The 20,703-nt window shown below is 38.4% G+C and overlaps 1 protein-coding gene across 5 annotated transcripts in view; it reads left to right on the top strand.

Moving 5' to 3' along the window:
* The window catches only part of NIPAL2 (NIPA like domain containing 2), a 43,203-nt gene extending 24,141 nt beyond the window's left edge, over nt 1-19,062 (top strand). Inside the window, exons 6-12 of one of the 5 annotated variants that reach the window (XR_015743260.1) lie at nt 2,492-2,624; nt 3,898-3,994; nt 8,510-8,645; nt 12,256-12,344; nt 16,740-16,803; nt 18,496-18,590; nt 18,936-19,062. Coding sequence is in view for 3 of the 5 variants with exons in the window: in XM_026705916.2 (XP_026561701.2) it covers nt 3,898-3,994; nt 8,510-8,645; nt 12,256-12,344; nt 16,740-16,803; nt 18,496-18,590; nt 18,936-19,036 (582 nt within the window). In the remaining 2 variants the exon portion in view is untranslated. Of the gene's footprint in view, nt 1-2,491; nt 2,625-3,897; nt 3,995-8,509; nt 8,646-12,255; nt 12,345-16,739; nt 16,804-18,495; nt 18,596-18,935 lie in introns of those variants that run through there. The other 4 variants (XR_015743261.1, XM_026705916.2, XM_087931535.1 and 1 more) reach the window with 4 other exon arrangements.
* Nucleotides 19,063-20,703: the final 1,641 nt, after the last annotated feature.

The following is a 20,703-nucleotide window of genomic DNA, read 5'->3' as shown; positions in this document are numbered from 1 at the left end:
ATTGTCTACTCTATACCAAATTATAGTGGTCCAGCTTAAGCCCAATTATTGATTTATACCATATCTATTTAATATACAAATCCAAATTATTTGAAGGCATTTATCATAGGAACTGTTGTGTAAATGTTCTGTATCCTTCTGCAGAAAAGTAAAAAAGGGAACTTCTTTCAACCATTGTTACTTGGAGAAGAGCAAAACTTTCAGGGCTATTGAGCAAAATGAAAATTAGGAGAGAGAGTTTGAGAGGCTGGTAAAGGAACCTCCCTCATCTCCTTATAATGAAACATGGGAATGAATAGCTGAGAATGCAATTTTCTGTCCGCTATAGCAGGAGTCCCCAATCCCCAGTCCATGGATCAGCACCAGTCTGCGACATGCCAGAAACCAGTCCGTGAAAAAAAGTGAAGTCCCATCTGCGGGATGCAGGCAGCATACAAAACCACCCACCCCCTCCAGTCCGCAGAAATATCTCTCCACAGAAACTATGTGGCTTCCAACAGAGCTCTCTAGATCAGGAGTTTTCAAACTTGACAGCTTTAAAACTTGTGGGCTTCAACTCCCAGAATGCCTCCTCTAGTCATGTTAGCTCAGGAATTCTGGGAGTTGAAGTCCACAAGTCTTAAACTTGCCAAGTTTGAAGACCCTTGCTCTATAGCACAGAAGAAAGATGGAGATCAATCTTTATCTCTGTATCTTTTTAGCTGTCTAACTAGCCATCCATCTATCATCTATCATATAGTAGCTGTCTGTCGATCTATCTATCTGCAATCTTTATTTCTCTGTGTATCTTTTATCTATCCATCCACCCATTTACCATCTCTTGTCTGTCTGTCTGTCTCTCTCTCTCTCATCTGTCTGCAATCTTTATCTCACTATGTATCTATCCATTCGTTTTCTATTGTCTGTGTCTGTCTGTCTGTCTCTCTAATTATTATCTATATCTACAATCTTTATCCATCTCTCCATCCACCCACCCACCCATCTATCCATCATCTATTGTCTGTCTGTCTGTCTATCAGCAATCTTTTTCTCTATCTATTTGACCATCCATCATATCTATCTATCTATCTATCTATCTATCTATCTATCTATCTATCTATCTATCTATCTATCTATCTATCTATCTATCATCTATCTATCTGATTTATATGGCCACCCATGAAATAAAAAAGCAATTGGATATTGTACAACAATCTTAATTCTCTGTGGTTTGTGAAGGCGAGAGCATGATTTGTTTAGAAAAAGTGGTTCCGAGAAGAAAGAACAGTGAGAATGGTGTCTTTCACATCTACAAGAGCTGAAAGGTGTACATGAAATCAGTCTTTGTTTAAAAGAATTTAAAAAAAAGCTTTCCCTTCATGTCTATTATCTTGCTATGGGGAAAATTGCTTTGCAAGTATAATTTATATTTCTGTTGCCTCTGGGACAAACTGTATGAAGTTCAGCTGAAAAATTACTTGAGACTGAGGAGGCGAAAGAAAAATAGGGATTGCTTACCCACCCGTTTGTCATACTACAAATGGATTTTTGTATTAAAGTGGCACCAAATGTTTATAAATGAATCTCTCTCACATAGAACCATATAAACCATAAAAATACAATTGTAAATGAAGTAAAGATATTTAATTTTGGAGATAAGGACAAGAAGAGAGAAGGAGCAGCTCTTTTATGAAAAGTAGGATAGTGAATGATTATAGCCCTTGAGTGATTCAGATTTCTCCTTTCTAAACACCAGTATTAAAATACATGTTGAAAACCCTAAAGTAAAAAGTGTCTCAGGATGCTGATAAATCTAATCAATCTTTTTTTTAAAGAGAAGAGTACATGATTTACTGACAGAGGAGAATTATTGGTAGCTCAGAACTGAACTGTGTGTTCTTTGGTGCTGTCTGAGTGTGGCTGTTTTCTTGTAGACATTTCATTACCAAACTAGGTAATATCATCAGTTCACTGATGATGATTTCATTACCCACACAGCTTGATTTGTGTTTCACACATTAAGTTATCACATCTTAAGTTATCTTTGAATTATGTACTTCTCTGATTTTCTCAATGCAGTTTTTGGCTCAAAAGACACATATCCAAAAACATACCTTAGCAGGAAATCTAAATCTAAATTTTTATCCATATTTTGAATCTGGAAAATGAAATGGAACAGATTTATGACAGAACACATGTGAAACTCATCTGGATCAAAAGTAAACAAGTTGTCCATTAGAAGAAGTGGCAATTAGTTTATTGATTTTCTTCCCCAAACCCCAAAAACTTTAACCTTAGACTGTCTACTATTGACCTCACCTCTTTCCTAAGAGGTCTGTAGGGGGTGTGCATAAGCTAACGAATGTGTCTACCATCCCTGTCCTATTGTTTCTTTTTTTTTCTTATTGTATCCATTTCGTGTATTCATAACTATGTTTATACTTATACCTATTATCTTATAATAGCTTGACAAAATAAATAAATAAATATTGGCTATGGTTTGGAGCCATAGGTCAGAGCATGGAAACATTTAATGAACACTCATGTATTCTTCTTGCTTTGCACAATGCCCAAGAAAAAGAATCTTAACTTGGAGCCCTGTTTTAGATACAGATGTTTCCAGAATCATTTCCAGGCATCTCCAGGTAAAAGAATCAAGTGGCAAGAACAGATAACAGATAATCAGAGTTGGAAGGGACCTTGTAGGTCATCTAATCCAACCCCCGCCCAAGCAGGAGATCCTACACCATTTCTGACAAATGGCAGTCCAATCTCTTCTTGAAAATCTCAAGTGATGGCGCTCCCACAAGGCCATGCCAGAAAGAAAATATGCTTCTGAGAGCTTAAAAGAATTGTTTACCCAACTGCTCAGACTTAATGCTAAATGGTGCAAGCCTGAATTAGCCAATTTTCTAATCAAGGACTCCATAAAATAGTTTTATAAGTATATAGCCTATAAGCGTTAGTCCAGAATTACAGCACTAATGCTATAAAGATACTCTGTCGAACCATCTTCCCAAATCTGATGCCCTCTGGATTTATATGTCACCCCATACCTTACATTTCAGCCAGGATGGTCATGCATGTGGAAATTGTAGACCAATATAGCTGGAGGAGATCAAATTGGTGAAGGCTGAAATTCAGTAGCTAATTCCAGAGCAATCTATGGCCCAGATGAAAACTACTTTGAATAGGAAAGCCATGCAAGTTGGGGTGTTGCCGTTAGCTGTGAGACTGCAGGTCTAGGTTATATGTAGTGTTAAGGCAGTCCCATCTGTGAAATGTCTTTCAAAGCAACCTTTCCTTAGCATACGATTAAACCCTGCTGTATATTTTTCTTTTATGCAACCTTTTGACAAGTAGTTGGCTAGGCAATGATTGAAAGCCAGCATATGGTTACAAATGCATTGCAGGTGTGTTGAACTGAACTATAAGTTTATTCTATGTTTTTTAGAGCTTAAGAAGAAGGTAGCTGAATAATATGAATGATGAATAAGATAGGCCATAGTTTAAGGATCAGAGTCTACAACTTGCTTATACAGGAGTACTCTCATTGCATTTAGATTATATTTGGCTTTCTTTATTTCCTCTCCTAACCAAGATGATTGTGTATATTTATGGCTTAGTATTATTAAAGTTGGATGCCTTTGTTTGCCAGATTATTACAGCAAAGCTCCCATTCCCCCAGTTCTCCTTCCTTTGTTTAAATCTTCCAAGGCACATGAAAGGGTAAGATAACATAGGAAAAACTGAGAATTTATCTTTGCCTTTGGAAATGTTTATGGAGATAATTGCTTGATAAATGTGTGGATGTTCCTCTTGCTCATCTTAAAAGAGGAAAGTAGATTGTGTTAAAGATTTTGTTGAAAACGTTTCCTTTTTAACAATTTAAGCTGGTTATCTTTTTTCTATTTTCAGATCGTGGAAATAGTAGCTTTCTGCATTCTTTTGTATTTCTACAAGAGAAAAGAAGCAAAGCACATTGTAGTTTTGTTAACAATGGTAGCACTACTAGGTAAGAACGTGGTTCAAGCTTGTGGTTTTTTTGTTTGTTTGTTTGTTAAGTATATTCACACCGGTATTTACTCCACACATTTTGGTAGCTGGTGATAAATTAGCATGGATCCAGAACTAAGGTCCTGTGCTCTGTTTCTCCTCCATGCTAGAATAGAGGTTCTTATATTAAAAACATTTAAAAATACACTTATCCTTGACTTAACAACAATTGTTCAAAATTACAATGGCACTGAAGAGAGTATCTGACAGCCAGCTTTGTATTTGCAGCATCCCGAAGGCCATAGGATCAGAATTTGGTTGCTGATCAACCAGCATGTATTTATGACAGTTGGAGCATCCTGGGGTCACCATTGATGACTGTTCCAGCCAGATATCAATAAGCAAAGTCAATGGGTCAAACTTAAGTCAAACTTAACTCAACTTAATGATGGCCTGATGTGCTTAAAAATTGCAGTGATTTGCTTAACAACCATGGCTAAAACCGATCATAAAAGTAGGCATGGCTCACTTAACAACCACTTTGCTTAGTTACAAAAATTCTGGTCCTTAATCCTGAATTCTCTATCACTAACCCTTTAGTGGTCATAAGTCAACAAGTAGAGCCATGTTGGCGCAAGGGTTGGAGTGTAGTACTGCAGGCTACTTCTGCGGATCACCGGCTGCCAGCAGTTTGGCAGTTCAGGTCCTATCAGATTCAAGGTTGACTCAGCTTTCCATCCTTCCGAGGTGGGTAAAATGAGGACCCAGACTGTTGGGGACAATAGCCTGGCTCTGTAAACTACTTAGAGATGGCTGTGAAGCACTATGAAGCAATATACAGTATAAGTTTTAAGTGCTATTGCTATTGCTAAGTAACCTGTATTCAGAGTTGGCATAATGTAATGGTTAAGACTGAAACCGGGGGTTCAAATCAGTTTATGTTTATGAGCCTCATGAACCTCACATTAACTTATCTTTGATGCTGTGGCATCAGAACTTCCAGATGTTCGTTGCAGATGTATCTGTATAAAGCTGGGATTGTGGGATTGCTCTGAGCTACGTTTCTCAGGTTTATATTTTAAATAGCTTTCCCATTTGCTCTTAAGAGGAGCGAATTAGAGGTTTTGTAACATTTTGTTAAAGCAAAAAGAAATTCTGACCAGCACTGGCTGAAACAAACCACATAGTCACAAGAAGAACTTGAGTCTGTTAAGCACTTTAAGAAAAACATGTAGAAGCCATACAGTTGTATGAGTACTACATATTGTCACACGCACATGTATTCCATTCAGAGTTAAGGTAAACTTACAATTGAAGATTTGTATGACACACCCAAGGTAAAAGATGGTTTTGTTGGTTATATTTCCTAGAAAATTAACTAGATCCCTGGAAGATTCTTATGAGATAACTCTGTCAAGTTCATTGATTGAGTTCAGATGGGACTCGGAATCTAGATGCACACTGTGTGTCCTAAGATAAAGTTTTTTACACAGATTAGGCTCAAGTAAACAAAGGTTCTAATGAGATATAGCAGCTTTCTCCACTCTGGTGCCAGATGTATTGCCATTCAGCTTCCAGTATTCATGGGTCAATGTGATACTGGCACCCAGAAATTTCTAAAACTATAGTTCAATAACCATTTGTCTAAATAGTGTAGGGCAGGGGTGTCAAACTTGATTTCATTGAGGGCTGCATCAGGGTGTGTTTGACCTCGTTTGGGCCAGGTGTGTATGGCCAGAGTGGATATTGCCAGCTTGATGTCACTCGTTGGGGGGCACCTGTGGTGGTCCAGGTGCTCTGCAAGTGAAAATGGGATCCTGAGCTCCATTTTCAGCTGCAATGGCCTACTACAAATCTTTGCCAGTGAAAACAGAGCTGGGGTGGGGCTATACGAGACCCTCACAAACTCGGTTTTCAGCTGGGCCAGCCCTGAAGCCCCCTGCTAGTGAAAACGGAGCTGGGGGGCGTGTGCAGCCCTCGCAAACTCTGTTTTCGGCTGGGCTTGCCCCCTGCAACCCTCTGCCAGGGAAAATGGAGCTCGAAAGGTATGGACATGACTCTCCTGAGCTCCATTTTCGCAGGCAGAGACACCACAGGCTGGTCCTTTGCTGTTTTCAGGGTGCTGTTTCCAGATCCGGCCCCCAGGCCTTGAGTTTGACACCCCCGGTGTAGGGTTTCCTGCCTAAGCAGGGGTTGGACTAGAAGACCTTCAAGATCCCTTCCAGCTCTGTTATTCTAATACATTTGGAGAATACAAGTTTGGAGGAAGCAGAAGCAGTATGCTCCATGCCATATTTGGGGAGACTAGGTTGCCCTGATAAGAAACACTTGTAGAGCCCATGAGAGTACTTGTTTTGGCTCAGTTTGCCATGGTCAATATTGGGCGACAATTTTACATCATTCACATATCTGCATGTTACAGTCATACTCTTGCATTCAGTTTAATCCATGGGTTATGTTTCACACAACATTCCAGTATGTTTTGTAAGAGATCACAAGCTAGTGATGCTGGTGGATCTGGATTCTTTGAATTTGGTTTTAAGGTATCGCACAATCCATATGATGCTACATTATTTACAAGCATTTCCAGATGTATCTGAAGACATTGAAGTCTCTTGCAACTGCATCGTTTGCAATAGGAGGTTTTGCTGGCCATCCCGACTGACGATAATAAGAGTTACAGTCCTGTCCTGTCCTAGGAATAATGTCAGGCACAAAAGACCAGGTCCACATGTAAAAATCCAATTCAACAAATGTATTGCTAAGCAGCCTATGCACGGGAATCTTCTCAATTAATAGCTAGCATTGCTTGGAGTTAGACAAGGTGATTGGACTTAGTCCCCTTGTGGCTACATAGGAACTCTAGGCTGATCTCTCCTTTAACTCTATTGTTCAGTTCTGCCCCTCCTCCTACAGGTTACCACTCCGGAAAAAGCTGGCATTATTTATCTGGCCTTAAAACTGCTATGAATTCATGTTTACAACTTTATCTAATTATCTTAAAAATAATAAACTTTTGATCAGCTATCCGTCCATCCCATCCACAATGACAGTGAACCAGCAAATGACTTTGCAACAAAAATGGCTTGTAACAAAAATAGTTTTGGAAAGCTTATAAAAAGGGTTTTCTATTTCTGTTCTCTTCCACGCTCCACATATACTGATTTGCTTGGGTAAGGAGGATGGGAGAAAATCAGAGTGCTTTTTGTATCTGACCTACTTGCCTTAAATAAGGTCTGTACTTCATAGGCATGAAGAAAAAAAAATTAAATATATTTATATTAGAAAAGAGATTGGATAAAACTGTAGATGGTTTGAGTAATGCAGCTCTGCAAAATGACTCATCGCACAGCACTTTGTTTCATGCATAATCTGGGATTTATAGCATGGTTAGAATCAAGAAGCAAAATAGGGACAATGAAAAGTTTTCTGCTTTCAAAGTGATGTCATCTTTTTTCCAGCTGTTGCCATTGTAGCTAAGTAGAAATTGTTATCAGAGTCCAAAAACCAATCCATCCTCTTTTGGTTCTACATTAGCTAGAAAAATAACTGCTGCATTTAAATACTTGATGCTTTTAGGGGCTCCCTCGGCCTGATAGGAACGGAATGGTCTCACCATCTCTGATAATACCATCAGTTTTAATATCTTCACTTCTAGCAATACATCTGTCAGCAAGCAGAATGGAAGCGGCAAGTTTTATTGGGAAAAAATTACATCAGTGGACTCTCTCGTTCCACAAAGCCACATGCCAACATTTTAACTTGCTGAGGTCTACCCTCTGTTATTTTACCTTGGTTCTCATGTTGGACAAAAGAATTGCAGAACAGTGCCAAACATCTGAAATTGCCCTTGTGAATAAAAGTGCAACCGCAAATTATATACACACATAGAACGGTTGTACTGTATTATGGAAAAGTACAATTTTTCAGTTAGTATCTAAGTGGGCTTAACGAAGAGGCACATATTGCATATATTAGTGATGCAATTTATGGCTGTGGGGAGGCTGGATAAGTCTGTCACCACAAGCAGAGAATTAGGAATGAATGAGATTAAGTTTTCTTTTATATATCCTGACAAAAGATCATTTTGTTTTTCAAATGAATACAGTGGTGTGATTAGATGAGAAAGAAAGACTAGTGCTTATATGCTGATCATACAAAGAAAACCTATTTATTCGATAGATACAAAATCCAAAGATTTATTGATCCAGACATTATATACTGTACCAATACAATGCTCTTAATAAGTTCAGTTGATCCATTGCTCAAAATTGGCAATATATATTGATGTATGATAATCATCTTACTGCAACACCATAGTAAGTTTTCATCTACTTTAGATAAAAGAGACTGTTCATAAATAAACTACCATTTCCATGTTATCAATTCTTAAATGTTTTCAGTAGAAGGCCATTGGTAGCTATTATGTTTTGAACTATATGAGCGAACCTACCAATTTTTCACAATTAGTTGATTGATAAAATTATTTTTATTAATGTTCTGTTTTAATCGGCTTCTCTTAATTTTTCTGCAGCATCTCTGACCATCATTTCAGTGAAAGCAGTGGCAGCCATGCTGACATTTTCTGTGAAGGGAAACATGCAGCTAACTTACCCAATTTTCTATCTTATGCTCATTCTAATGACATCAACTTGTATATTTCAAGTCAAGTAAGTTTTTAGAAAACATAGAATTAATGTACTGTTCTCTCCATTCCATATTATTTTAATACTTGGTATTGTAACGTAAAAGAACAGTCAGGTCCTACCAAATGTGGACACAGATGCATTTATGAGTTTGAGGAGAACCTGTATTTGTGAGGCTTTCAGAAAGGCAAACAAAGAGAAGATATGAATGTAGATTATAAATTCCTGTAAGCATAGAAAATTTAGATCACGTTTTTATTCTTCATAAATTCTAGAACTCAGGAACATTTGATGAAATTGCCGGAGAAAAAATTTAGGGCTAAGATAAAGATGTAGCTCTTTAATTGGCCTAGGCCTAAGATATAGATATAGAAGTATGGGTCAATTAGCTCAGGCTATTTTAGAAAGAAATTATATGTGGTCAAGGAAGAAAGGCCTTCCCCAAACTAGTGACCTCCTATCAACTTTGAGCAGTAGTCCAGAGAAGAAGTACATTCAGAAGAACTAAGCTCTACTTCATTGTAAGGTTGCAAGTCTAGAAATTACAAAAAAGAGCTTGTAGACAAACTTCATGCAAGACTTATTTTGATGCACCCTCTGTTTTTGCGACATTAGAAAAATAGCTAAAATCAGAGGAATTCAATAACTTTGAAAATCCTGACTATTCCATAAACATGCACTTTTTTAAAAAATTATTTTGGATCCATCGGACTGCTCAGTTGTTGCTAAAAAACCTCACAATAATTCCTAATAATTCCTGTTAAAAAACAGATTAGAAACTGGACTTTAACAAGATATCAAAAGGCTATTTTAGTATATTTTAGTATATTCAGTGGCACACCGTCTTCTGCAGGGTGAGGACTTTTGCATTTAAATTGTGATGAAAGTTTCTTAAGACATACAGTAGTAGATTTCCACTACTTTTATTGTACAGTATTTTAACAATCTGGAAGCCTAAAAATTGAAATGCCTGGTGGTCAGAAAAGAGGTGCCATCGCTTATAAAATGAAATATACTGTGTTTCATTATCTTTAAAAATCTAATAAATACTCACTCTAGTAAAATTAGAATAGAATGTACAATGGCATGCAAAGGTTTATCCAACATCAATTGTATTGGTCAATGAATCCTTACTCTGACTGGCCTCGCTCCCATCTATTCTCTGCCTCCCGAGTCCCAGCTGATCGGCTGGGTCTTTTTTTGTTGCCTTGCACAGGAGAACGGAGCTGGAAAGTAGGTTAGTGGGGTGGGGAGGGAATGGAGATTTTGCAGTATCCTTCCCCTGGAGTGGGGTGGGAATGGAATGATGACCCAACATTTATATGTTACACAAGGTTTCTGCAAATTGTGATATATAGCATAAATGTGTAGGGGAGCAAAGATTAAAAACAGCAAAACAATATGATGCAGAGAATTGAACGCCTTTGGGGTTGGGGCTTTGTAATACCTCTGGCAGAAATAACAGCTTCTATGTGTTTTCTGTAGGTTGATAAGAATGCTTTTTAGTTTTTAGAGAGATATAATCCATTCTAGTTTTCAGATGTTTTCTCATTCTTCCTTGCAGAGCTCTTCTATCTCAGAAATATTTTTCAGCAAGTACTAAATGTTTTGAAGTCCCTTCACAGATGTTCAGTAACATTCAGGACTAAGATTCTGAAGGCCATTCCAAAATGTTATCCTTTCTTGTAACTATATGCTTACTGTAGTGTCCAATCTCTTTCCAGATCTACTTTTTCACTGAGGACATGTTAGTTTCTAGGGTATGTTAATATTTAGTTTTATCCAGTGGTGGGATTCAAAATTTTTTACTACCAGTTCTGTGGATGTGGTTTGGTGGGCATTGCGTGGCTTGGTGGGCATGGCTTGGTGGCCGTGGCAGAGGTACGATACTGCAAAATCTCCATTCCCACCCCACTCCAGGGGAAGGATACTGCAAAATCCTATTCCCTCCACACCCCACTAACCTGCTTTCCAGCTCTGTTCTCCTGTGCAGGGAAACCAAAGAAGACCCAGCTGATCAGCTGGGACTTGGGCTAGTCAGAGGTGGTATTTGCCGGTTCTCCGAACTATTCAAAATTTCCGCTACTGGTTCTCCAGAACTAGTCAGAACCTGCTGAATACCACCTCTGGTTTTATCCCTTTTTCCTTCCATCTGCACAATACTGCTTGTGCCACTGACTGCCACTCAACTCAAAAACCCCTTAACTGTTGTTAAAGGGTTTTTTCCCCCCTTTAATTTCATGTCCCCATTTTTCTCCAAATTTATTTTGTGTAGTTGTGGCTGAACACTTCAGTGTTTGTTTTACCACCCCAAAGCCTTTCTTCTAAAATGTGTAATGCTTATTATACTTTTATTTTGCATATTTTAGACAGTTTTGTGATGAGCTTGGAGGAACAGTTTCCTTTTGCAAGTCAATACATGTAATTTTAAAACCAATATTGTGTGGTGAGCAGCTGTTTTAGGATCAGCTAAAGTTTTTAGCAAGTTATTTGCAGTGATCTGTGAGTTGTTTTGCAGACCTGACATATTTTCAGGCAGTGGTAGCAAATATTTTCTTCCAGATCTTGCTTTGACATCAACTCTTTTATGTAACTTTGTTTCTCACAGTTGAAATTGCTAGCTGGAAGCATTTAGAGATTTTTTTTAATAGACTTCCCATACTTTGAAAGAGTGAATTATCTTTATTTTCAAATATGCAAACAGCTGCTTGGAAGATCCTGTAACTTTTGAATAGATACAAAAAAAACCATAGTCAAAGAGGTCAGAAACATCAAAATAAATGTTGATCTAGGGAATTGTCTGATCTGAATCAGTTGTAAGTCTATCAAGTCAATATCTCTGGGCCTTATTAATAACTTTGTTTATAGTGGAACAGAATCAGCTGAAAAGATGTCCAACCTCTGCACTTGATCTTTTCAGTTTTCTTATTTTAAATTTGTAAATGATGGCATGTATTTATAACAGTTGCAATGTCCCAGAGTCATCTTTTTGCAACTTCTGACAAGCAAAGTAAATGAGGAAGCCAGGTTCACTTAACAGTTGTGTTATTAACTTAACAACTGCAGTGATTTACTTAACAACTATGGCAAGAAAGGTTGCAAAATGCGGCAAAACTCACTTAACAACTTCTTGCTTAGCAATGGAAATGTTAGATTCAATTGTAGTTGTAAGTAGAGGACTACCTGTTTCAACATCTACATTCAAGCAATGCCCAATACCTAATAACATAAAATATCCCTATAGGTGTGGGGGGAAATAGAGCTTATGATGGTTTTTATCTACATTACTAAATGAAAATCTCCGTTGAATTATATCTGAGGGTTGCGTAGACAAAAATTTATTGGTAATCCGTTTCCCCCCCCCCCCTCAATCTAATGTACATTTTGGGGCATTTCCAGGTAGCCTCCTATCCAGATGCTAAGCATTGGCTTTTTCAAGATCAGCCAAGATCAGCTAGGTGCTGTCATCTGCCACATTGTTATTATTTTTAATTAAATATATGAAGTACAGGGTGAGTTTATTTCAAAATACAATGATTTTGCTAGGGAAGAAGTGTTGAAATTCCTAAAAATGTAGGAATTATATCTTGGGCTTTAAATTCTTATTTATGTTACATTGACATTCTTCTTACAGGTTCTTGAATCAAGCAATGGAGATCTACGGTTCAGCACAAGTCATTCCACTGAACTACGTGCTCTCTACTCTTAGTTCTATCCTTGCAGGTAAATGTTGATCAAATAACGGCATCAATCTTTGTTTTCCCCTTTTCCACCAAATGTGAGTGTCAGGACTCCAACAAATCCACCTTCATTCAAATCAAAAGTCTCTAGCCACACCTCAGAAAAAGAAAATAGGTTTATTAGAAATTGCCATGTTGGCGTGTGGCTGGGTGCAGCCGATACTAAATTACATCATACATTTCCCCCTTGACCCTGGTCTTTCCCCCACCCCCTGGATGTGACTTCTCCAATGGGACATATCCATCTCCAAGAGTCATCCATCATGCTCTCCAATAACCTTCTTATGCTCTGACAACTTTGGGCTGCTGAGGTGGTTATCTAGGCATTTCAAGAATGCCTTGTTTTCCCTCACTCCCTTTCTCTGGCAGCTAAAAAGACCAAAGGAGTATCTTTTTAGGTGACAGTGAGACTAAGAGGGGAGACCTTGTGTTTGGGTTTTTTTGGAATCATGGACTCTTATATAGCATCCTTTCCCACAATTTCAAGTCCTCCAGGCACTTTGGGACTATACCTCCTTTAATTCCCAAGCATTACTTTCTATTACCTTTATTGTCAGAGTACAACATGTGTACAATGAGATGGGCTGAGCCTCCCTTTGTGCCCCGCCCCCAACACAACTCACAGTGAGACAGAAGTCCCTAACCCAGTCCCAATCTTATTGCACCATGTTGCACAACGCGCCGGCCCCGCAAGTCTATCATACTATGTATTGCTTAGTGGGAGCGGGAGCTATAGACTCATTAATATCAAGGGCAAAAGTTGGAGAAGCTTGTTCAATCAGGAGAAAGCAGAGGCAAGGGGTTGATAAAAGCAGGCCCAGCTCCCAGGGTTGCTCATTAACTTTGATGAAAGCAAATTAATGAATAGTATTAAAAAAAAAAAAGTAACAAGGGAAGATGGAAAACCTCATGTTTCAAAAGATGTTGGGCTCTTACCATAAAGTTTCCCCCAAAATGATTGACTGAAATCTGATTAGAACACTGGGGGTACTGTTGCACTAGAAATAAAAATTATCTTCAACACTATATCTACGCTAGGTAAGGATGGCTTGTTTCAACACAGAACCTGGGAAGGTAAAGGTAAAATTGAGTTTTGCTCCAGTATGTCCAGGGGTGGGCTTCAAAAATTTTAGCAAAGGGTTTTCTGCCAGTTGCTGGGTGGGCATGGTCTAGTCAGCTTCCTGCACCACGGTGGGGGGGTATTTTTGCCCTATCCGGATTCAGGAGGCTTTCCTCGGGCAAAAACAGCCTCCCTGGGCACCAGAGGCTCCCTTTTGTGAACTTCCGGGAAGCCCGTTTTTCACCCTCCCCCAGCCTCCTATACTTAACCTGCATCCAAAACGGGCCGCATGGGGACTCCTGAGAGGGGAGGGGTGGGTGGGGTCAGCTAGGAGTGGGATTTGGGGATTCTTCGAACTGCACAGACTCTTAGCTAGGGTTTCTCCTGGACCCCTGCAAACCCCCAGCATCCCACCCCTGAGTATGTCCCCTTGTGCATTGTCACAGTATTCATGGCCTGAGTTCCCTCAGAGACCTGGGATCTCTCTCTCTACCACCTGTCCTAATGATAAACAATTCCCATGGAGGGTGTGGTTGCAATTAAACATAAGCATTTCTTAAATGACAATCATCATCATCATCCATTAAAGACTATACTTACCTCTGCCATTTTGGGTGCCTTAAGACTTATTTGTTTCTGGAACACGTCTAATGTCTGAAAATCCATTTTGAGTAAGACAATTGATTCATAGGTCACAAAAATCTGAATATAATTTTCTCAGCACTGATGGTTTCCCCCGTCTTGCTTTATTGGTTTATTAAAAATATTTTGCACTGACACACAATGGGTGTTTTTCTAATACACATTGTAGTTTTCCCATTCTCTTACCTGCTGAAGTAATTTCAGCACTAAAGTGATTGCCAGCCAACCATGTACTGAAGCAGCCCTATTCTATTTCAATATGCTATACTTGTAAAGCCAAGATGAAGAAATTAGAATGAATCCAAGGTCATTTTAAGTTACTTACATTTATCCTGGATGATGTGAAGTGGATATATTGAAAAGAGACTCCAGTTTCCAAGCACTGTATGCTGAGGTAAGACAGAAGCGAGCAAAATGGGACCAATATACTATGTTTTCAGTGAGCCAAAAAGTTATTCTTACACTAAATTTTATTATCCTTTTAACACACACTGGGGTTTGTTCAGTCATTGGTTGTTCAAGAGATTTCCATTCAGGAATTCCATTATTTTATATGGATTACTTATTTGGAGCTTTAAAAGTTTGAAAATCCAGATTGATTCAGCAGCTGGATAAAAATTGCTCTCTGTTACTTGATCCAGAGGAAAGATTTACCCCCAAACAGCTGTAATGATGTAACCAAATGGAGAATTTGATTCTCTGTGCTTCTGGGCCAACTCCTAAATATTCTTATTCACACTGAATTTGAGTTGCATAAAGTATCAATATTTTTTAAAGCAATTTAACTATTGTGTATGCATGCCGTATTTGTTATTGGGAAATTGTTATCATTACTGTCAAGGAATGGCTGATAACAAGAGGGTTTTTTGCTGAAGTGCTAACACTTGGAAAGTCTTCATTTGTTTCATGTGTCCTTGCTAGCTACATTGTGCCTTGTAAATAGCAATAGTATGGTGGCATTGGGTGTGCGGGGGCAGGGGGAACAAAGTCCACATGTCTCTTGTGGCCACAAGAGCAGACTCATCCTGTTGAGACCATATCTTTTTTTTTTTACACCTTCCCTAAGGGGTGCCATTGATAAATAGCAAAACAAAAAACAAAAAAACACACCACCCACCCATAAGCCACAAAAGCAAACATATGTTCTCACTTAACCATAGTCATTGCTCTGGCTCGGGCATTCTTCCATCTGCATTCTATAACACTGGTCATCTGAAATTTAGCATTGGTACTGCACTACCAAATTGAGGCCGAACATCAAATGATTCTAAATGGGTATCAAGTAATCTGTGAACAAGGCAGAGAAATTGCATGATTATAAACTCATTAGGAAGCTCCTGATTTGTGTAATCAGCACAAAATGTATCATGGCAATTAAAACTTTTTTAATTTATTGAATTAGATATAATCAATCGGACTTTTAATGTCAGGATAGAACCTTATTCTCACTTACTCAAGCTGAGAATATTCCTTTTAATTATCTCTTCTTTAAAAAGACCAGTTTATTAAATTTATTGTCTATTTCATGTTTTTAAAATCAGTTCAAAATGCTATTGTACTATTTTTTAAATGTACAGCATTCTAAGTGTGAATGAGCTGGAAGTCTTTTAATGATTTGGTCCAGAGATGTAGAAACCCCTAACTCCTTTGCTGCCATCTTGTGGTGTGGAGGGGAGGGACCTAGGTGACTGCCAGGTGAGGCTCTAATGAATAAGAGAGCTTGGAAGTTTCTGGCATATTTGAAATTCCTTGTTATTTTGGAGAGGTTTTTTTTAACTGTATTTATCTTATATCAGCTGTTACAGACCTGTAGAAATAAGGTTGTGTTTTTGGCTTACTAATATTTAAAATGATAGCTTTACCAATAGTGTGATAGTTTTACTAATTGTGATAGTACACAGTTAGATTTTATGGCCTAATCTGCACTGGTCAATTTGTGCCCTGCATTAGCCAAAATGGAGAACTAGAGAGGATTAAGTCTAAGATGTTTTTTCACATTATATTTCTTCCTCAGACTCAACTTTCTTTTATCTGACTGTTGTCTTGTTTTGGCTCTTTTCTCTATTCCTTATTCTGAATCCCCATTATAGAAGATTATGTGCATTCTTCACATATTGTGAAAATTTTTGAGCTGGACAGTCTTGCAACCATCTCTTCTATGGTAGGAAACACCGTACTCCAGATGATATTCCCATAATTTTCATTTCTAGATGGAATAAGAAAATTAACACATTTCCTGCATGAATACAGAAGTATAATAGTGACAGAAAGTACCTTTTGGGATCTGAAATAGATACAAAGTGATCACATTTAGTGATCCCAACTGGGACTGGCAACAGTAATTAAGCAAAGTGGTTGTTAAATGAAAATCACATGACCACAGATGTGATTATGATTTTAATTCAGGTTTTGTTTTATACCCAAAGGATACAAAACCAAACTGTTGGTTGAGAGGGAAGTTTCTGGAATTCGGCTAACGGAGAAACTGAGTAAAATGGGCACTGCAAAAGTTATACAAATGTGTGCATTATTTGCAAAGTTACTTTTTCATCACCATCATGATGGATAATAGAGAGAGATTTGTTTTGTTGATTAAAGCTAGAGGAAATGTCATTGCTTTCAAATGTAACTGGTTGTACTCAAGTGATGCTGTTTTGGGTTTTGTCTCAATCCAAGGAGCCATGTTTTATCACGAGTTCCAAGGTGCAGGTTTCCTGAGTAGTTTCATGTCTCTGTTTGGGTAAGTAATTTACTTCCAAAATTACACTCAAGTTCTTAACTATGTTAAGAGGAAGAACAAAGATGCAACAAATTCAACATAATGGTTCAAGTCAGTCTATAGTTACAGAGGGTAATCTGGGCTTGGCTTTTCTGACTACAGCTTCTCACGCTAGAGGACAGCTTTAATAAGGATCACATGTGGGTTTTATTTCATTCAGTTTTAATACCATGTATGAATGGGAGTTTTCATCCATCAATTAAACTGGGCAAGCTAAGCATTATAAACAATTTAGGATACATTAATAAATAACAGGAAAGATAAATATGAATAAAATATATTAAAATCACTAATAATGACACATAAAGCAAAAAGCAAATTACTGAACTACCAGGGAGATGTACATTTTTAAATCTTAGCCTCTTAAAGAGATTGCTGTAGAAGCTAGGAAGGTTTCATTCCAAAAGATTTTCTCAAAAGAGACTCTGGCTACTTGCCCCTTGGAATTTCACAGCAAAGGGCAAGGGCTCCAGAACAATATCCAGCAAAGTATGTTTCTCAAATCCAGAATAATTCAGCAATTGTGGTTTAGAAAAAGCCAAAACACAAAACACAAAACAAATCATAGTAAAACAAAACCAAAAATCACATAAAAGCTACTCAGGACAACTTTTCCACCTTTGAGCCGCTTCTTACCATATCCAGTGTTCCTCAGAGGTGAAACTCCATGAGCTTAACCAATTGCAGGTAGTCCTCGGCTTATAACCATAATTGAGCCGAGAATTGTGGTTGTTAAGTCTTCATGGTTGTTAAGTAGATTGCCATGTAACTGCATCCAATGTTGTGACCTTTTTTGTGATGGTCAAGTGAATGCCGTTAATATTTTTAAGCAAACCTATTATATCTGAGGAGTCTTTTTTTTTTTCAGGTAAAACCAAACCCTAGTTTCTGGTCAAAAAACATCCAAAAATTGTGGTTACGTCACTGCAGATGCTGTAAATGCAGGCTGATTGCCAAGCACCCAAAATGTGATCACTCGACCATAAGAGGGACAGTTGTCAGAACTTAAAAACAGTATCACAAGTAGCTTTGCTGTAACTCAGGTTATCAAACTGGCGCCCACAGACCAGATGCATCACAGGCAGGCCACGGCCACCCCAGCTCCACAAGGGGAAAAACGTCACGAAATATCACATGATGGCTACATAATGCCACAAGTGTGACCCCCGTGCTGTAATTGAACAGTCACTAAATTATTGGTCATAAATCAAGGACCACTTGTAGTTCACTTTTTAAAAGTGCATCTCTGAGAAAAGAAGGTTTAAGAGCTTTTTGAGCTTACCAGCAACAGCAAGTGTACTTCAGTTATACAAAACAGTTTTGCCCTGTTTTGGTGGTATGAGAACAGATATGACTTGAGCTGTATCATAAATTAACTGCATTCAGGCCATTGTTGTTTGAAGGTTTCCGTTGTTATTTGAGGTAATGTTAGCTTATCCTAGTTTCTACCCTACATAGAAAACCTAAAACTTGGTTTCCAAATCTTTCAGCAACAGAGAGAAGCCCATAATAAGCTCCACTGATTTGGGGCTTCATGTCCCATCACTCCCAGCCAGCATGGCCAATAGACTTGTGGGGGATGTGGACCAAAACATCTGGTGGACAGCCGGTTGTTGTTGCATGAAAGTCACAAGTTTGACCACTCTTCTGCAGGTGTTCTCTGACATTTATTGGCGTTTCTATAATATCCCAGAACAGAAGCAAGGAACATTTGACAACATTTTATATAGACTGTGAACACATTCCTGGTAAGTCAGAGTCTGGAAATATTTTGTCTGTCATTCCTACTCGCACAGCTGAAAAACAACCATTAGCGGGAGGGCTGAAGAGAAAAACCACATCAGATATCTCTTCAAATCATCTTTAATAAAAATTACTTTTCACTTAATTTCTTTTTGTATTGCCAATGCACTTTTTAAAACAAAACCTTGAATTATTTCCATCCCGTTGCCATTCTCTATTACAGCAAAACAAAGTGAAGCCTATAGTGAGAAGCTTTTTAGAAGGAACATGTTATATATTTATAATTAAACATGTTAGATTTGATTTATCATATTTGCTCCAAGTATTTTTATTGTTTTTCAATCCCACAGGGAAGAAGAAGAGCAGCGCAATACAGCCAGATTCAAATAACCCATCCTATGGTTCTTTATATAAAGAAAGTATCTCTCTCAAGACTCCAACCAAAGAATAAAAAGAAAATATATTTTTTAAATCTTCCATTTATGTGTTTTGCATTCACTACACTTCTCTCTTCTGCTAATTATGTATCAGATGGTTATATCCTCACAGCTCCTGAGTTTTTATCATAATCTTCCAGAATCTCTTGACTATCATACATGGCTGTGCAAGCCAGCAATGCTGATTGCAAGAGCAGCCTGTCAAATTTGAATTGGGTATATCCCTTAGACCAGGGGTGTCAAACTCACGTTGTCACGGTGGCATCATGTGACATATTGGGACTTTCCCCCCACTTTGCTAACCCGAGCATGGGTGTGGCCAGCGCGTGACGCATCCAGCCTGTGGGCCAGGAGTTTGACAGCCCTGCCTTAGGCCATTAATTATACTCCTTATTGTCTGCAATTCTTGGGCTTAGATAAATTGGCCACAGGGTTTCCAATCGCTAGAGTTGTACAAAAGGTCTTGTGGACTGCCATTTCTTGAAAGTAATGGGAAAAGAGTAAGTCAAAATCTTGTCCGAGCTTATGTTGGCAAGAATACATGTTTCTGCTGCAGTGCAATTCATCAGCTAATTACAGTTTAAAAGTTATGTCAAATGAAATAAAGCAGACCTATTCCTCAGGGCTGTTCTACTTTACCTTACAATGTTCCCTAAAGTTGGCCACTTGAAGATGTGTGTAACTCCCACAATTCTCCAGCCCGCATGACTGGCTAGGGAATTCTGGGAGTTGAAGTCCACACAATTTCAAGTGGCCAAGGTTGAAAAACAATGCCTTATAGCAAGGCTGACAAACTCCCGGTCCACAGGCTGGATGCATCACACACTGGCCACGCCCATGCCTGGTTTAGCGAAGGGGCAGAAAGTCACAATACATCACATGACAACACCATTATGACATGAGTTTGATATCCGTGCCGTATAGTATTTAGAAATTAGTATTTAAAAGGAAGACTTTCAGCAACATTTTTTTGCCTCCTACATTATTGAAGTGTAACATGCAATTTGCAAAACTATTTGCAGCTCTTCCTGGTAGTGATTTTTGTTCCAATTATGTGCTCATCAACAGCGGTGGACAAACACTATAGCAGCAAGTAGATTCAACTCAAGCAGCTGATGCTTGTTCCAGGAACTGAACTTTGTAACTTCAAAATTGGCAAGTAAATATACAGATGTTGGTAACTAAGCCGAATACACTCAGTCTTTTCCCCCCTAATGGGACTTAGAGGAATTTAGGGCTTGGCTTAATCACCGAAGCAGAGGCCATGTGCCACTTCCCACAAGCATTAAAACTTCAGCAGACCATATTCACTGTCAAGCCAACTATTCAGTCATTTTCTCAATTATTTCCCAGTTTGCAAATATACTGCAATCTTTTAGCACCAATAGATTGTCATTTACAAAACTGACCAATTGTGTATATAAATGCATGGACATGCACATACCCACACAATAAATCGGGGGTATGGCTCAAAGGTCTGAATAAGTTATCCTCCAACTCTGGATATTTGCTCTAATTATGCTTTGCGTGCTTTGGCCAAAGTGGTGCCTTCAGATGTGTTGGGTTTCAGTAACTAGAATTTGGGCTGGGAATTGGTCCAGAATCCAAGCACATCTGAAGGGCACCAAATTGGCTTCACCTGTGCTCTGTTGCATCGCCAACTCAATGTTACTGACTCACC

This window comes from Pseudonaja textilis, chromosome 3, assembly GCF_049901715.1.
Source record: "Pseudonaja textilis isolate UNSWEBS1 chromosome 3, rPseTex1.2, whole genome shotgun sequence".
Taxonomy (NCBI): domain Eukaryota; kingdom Metazoa; phylum Chordata; class Lepidosauria; order Squamata; family Elapidae; genus Pseudonaja; species Pseudonaja textilis.
The sequence above is the reverse complement of the archived record's forward strand: the minus strand, read 5'-3'. Positions and strand labels throughout refer to the sequence as shown.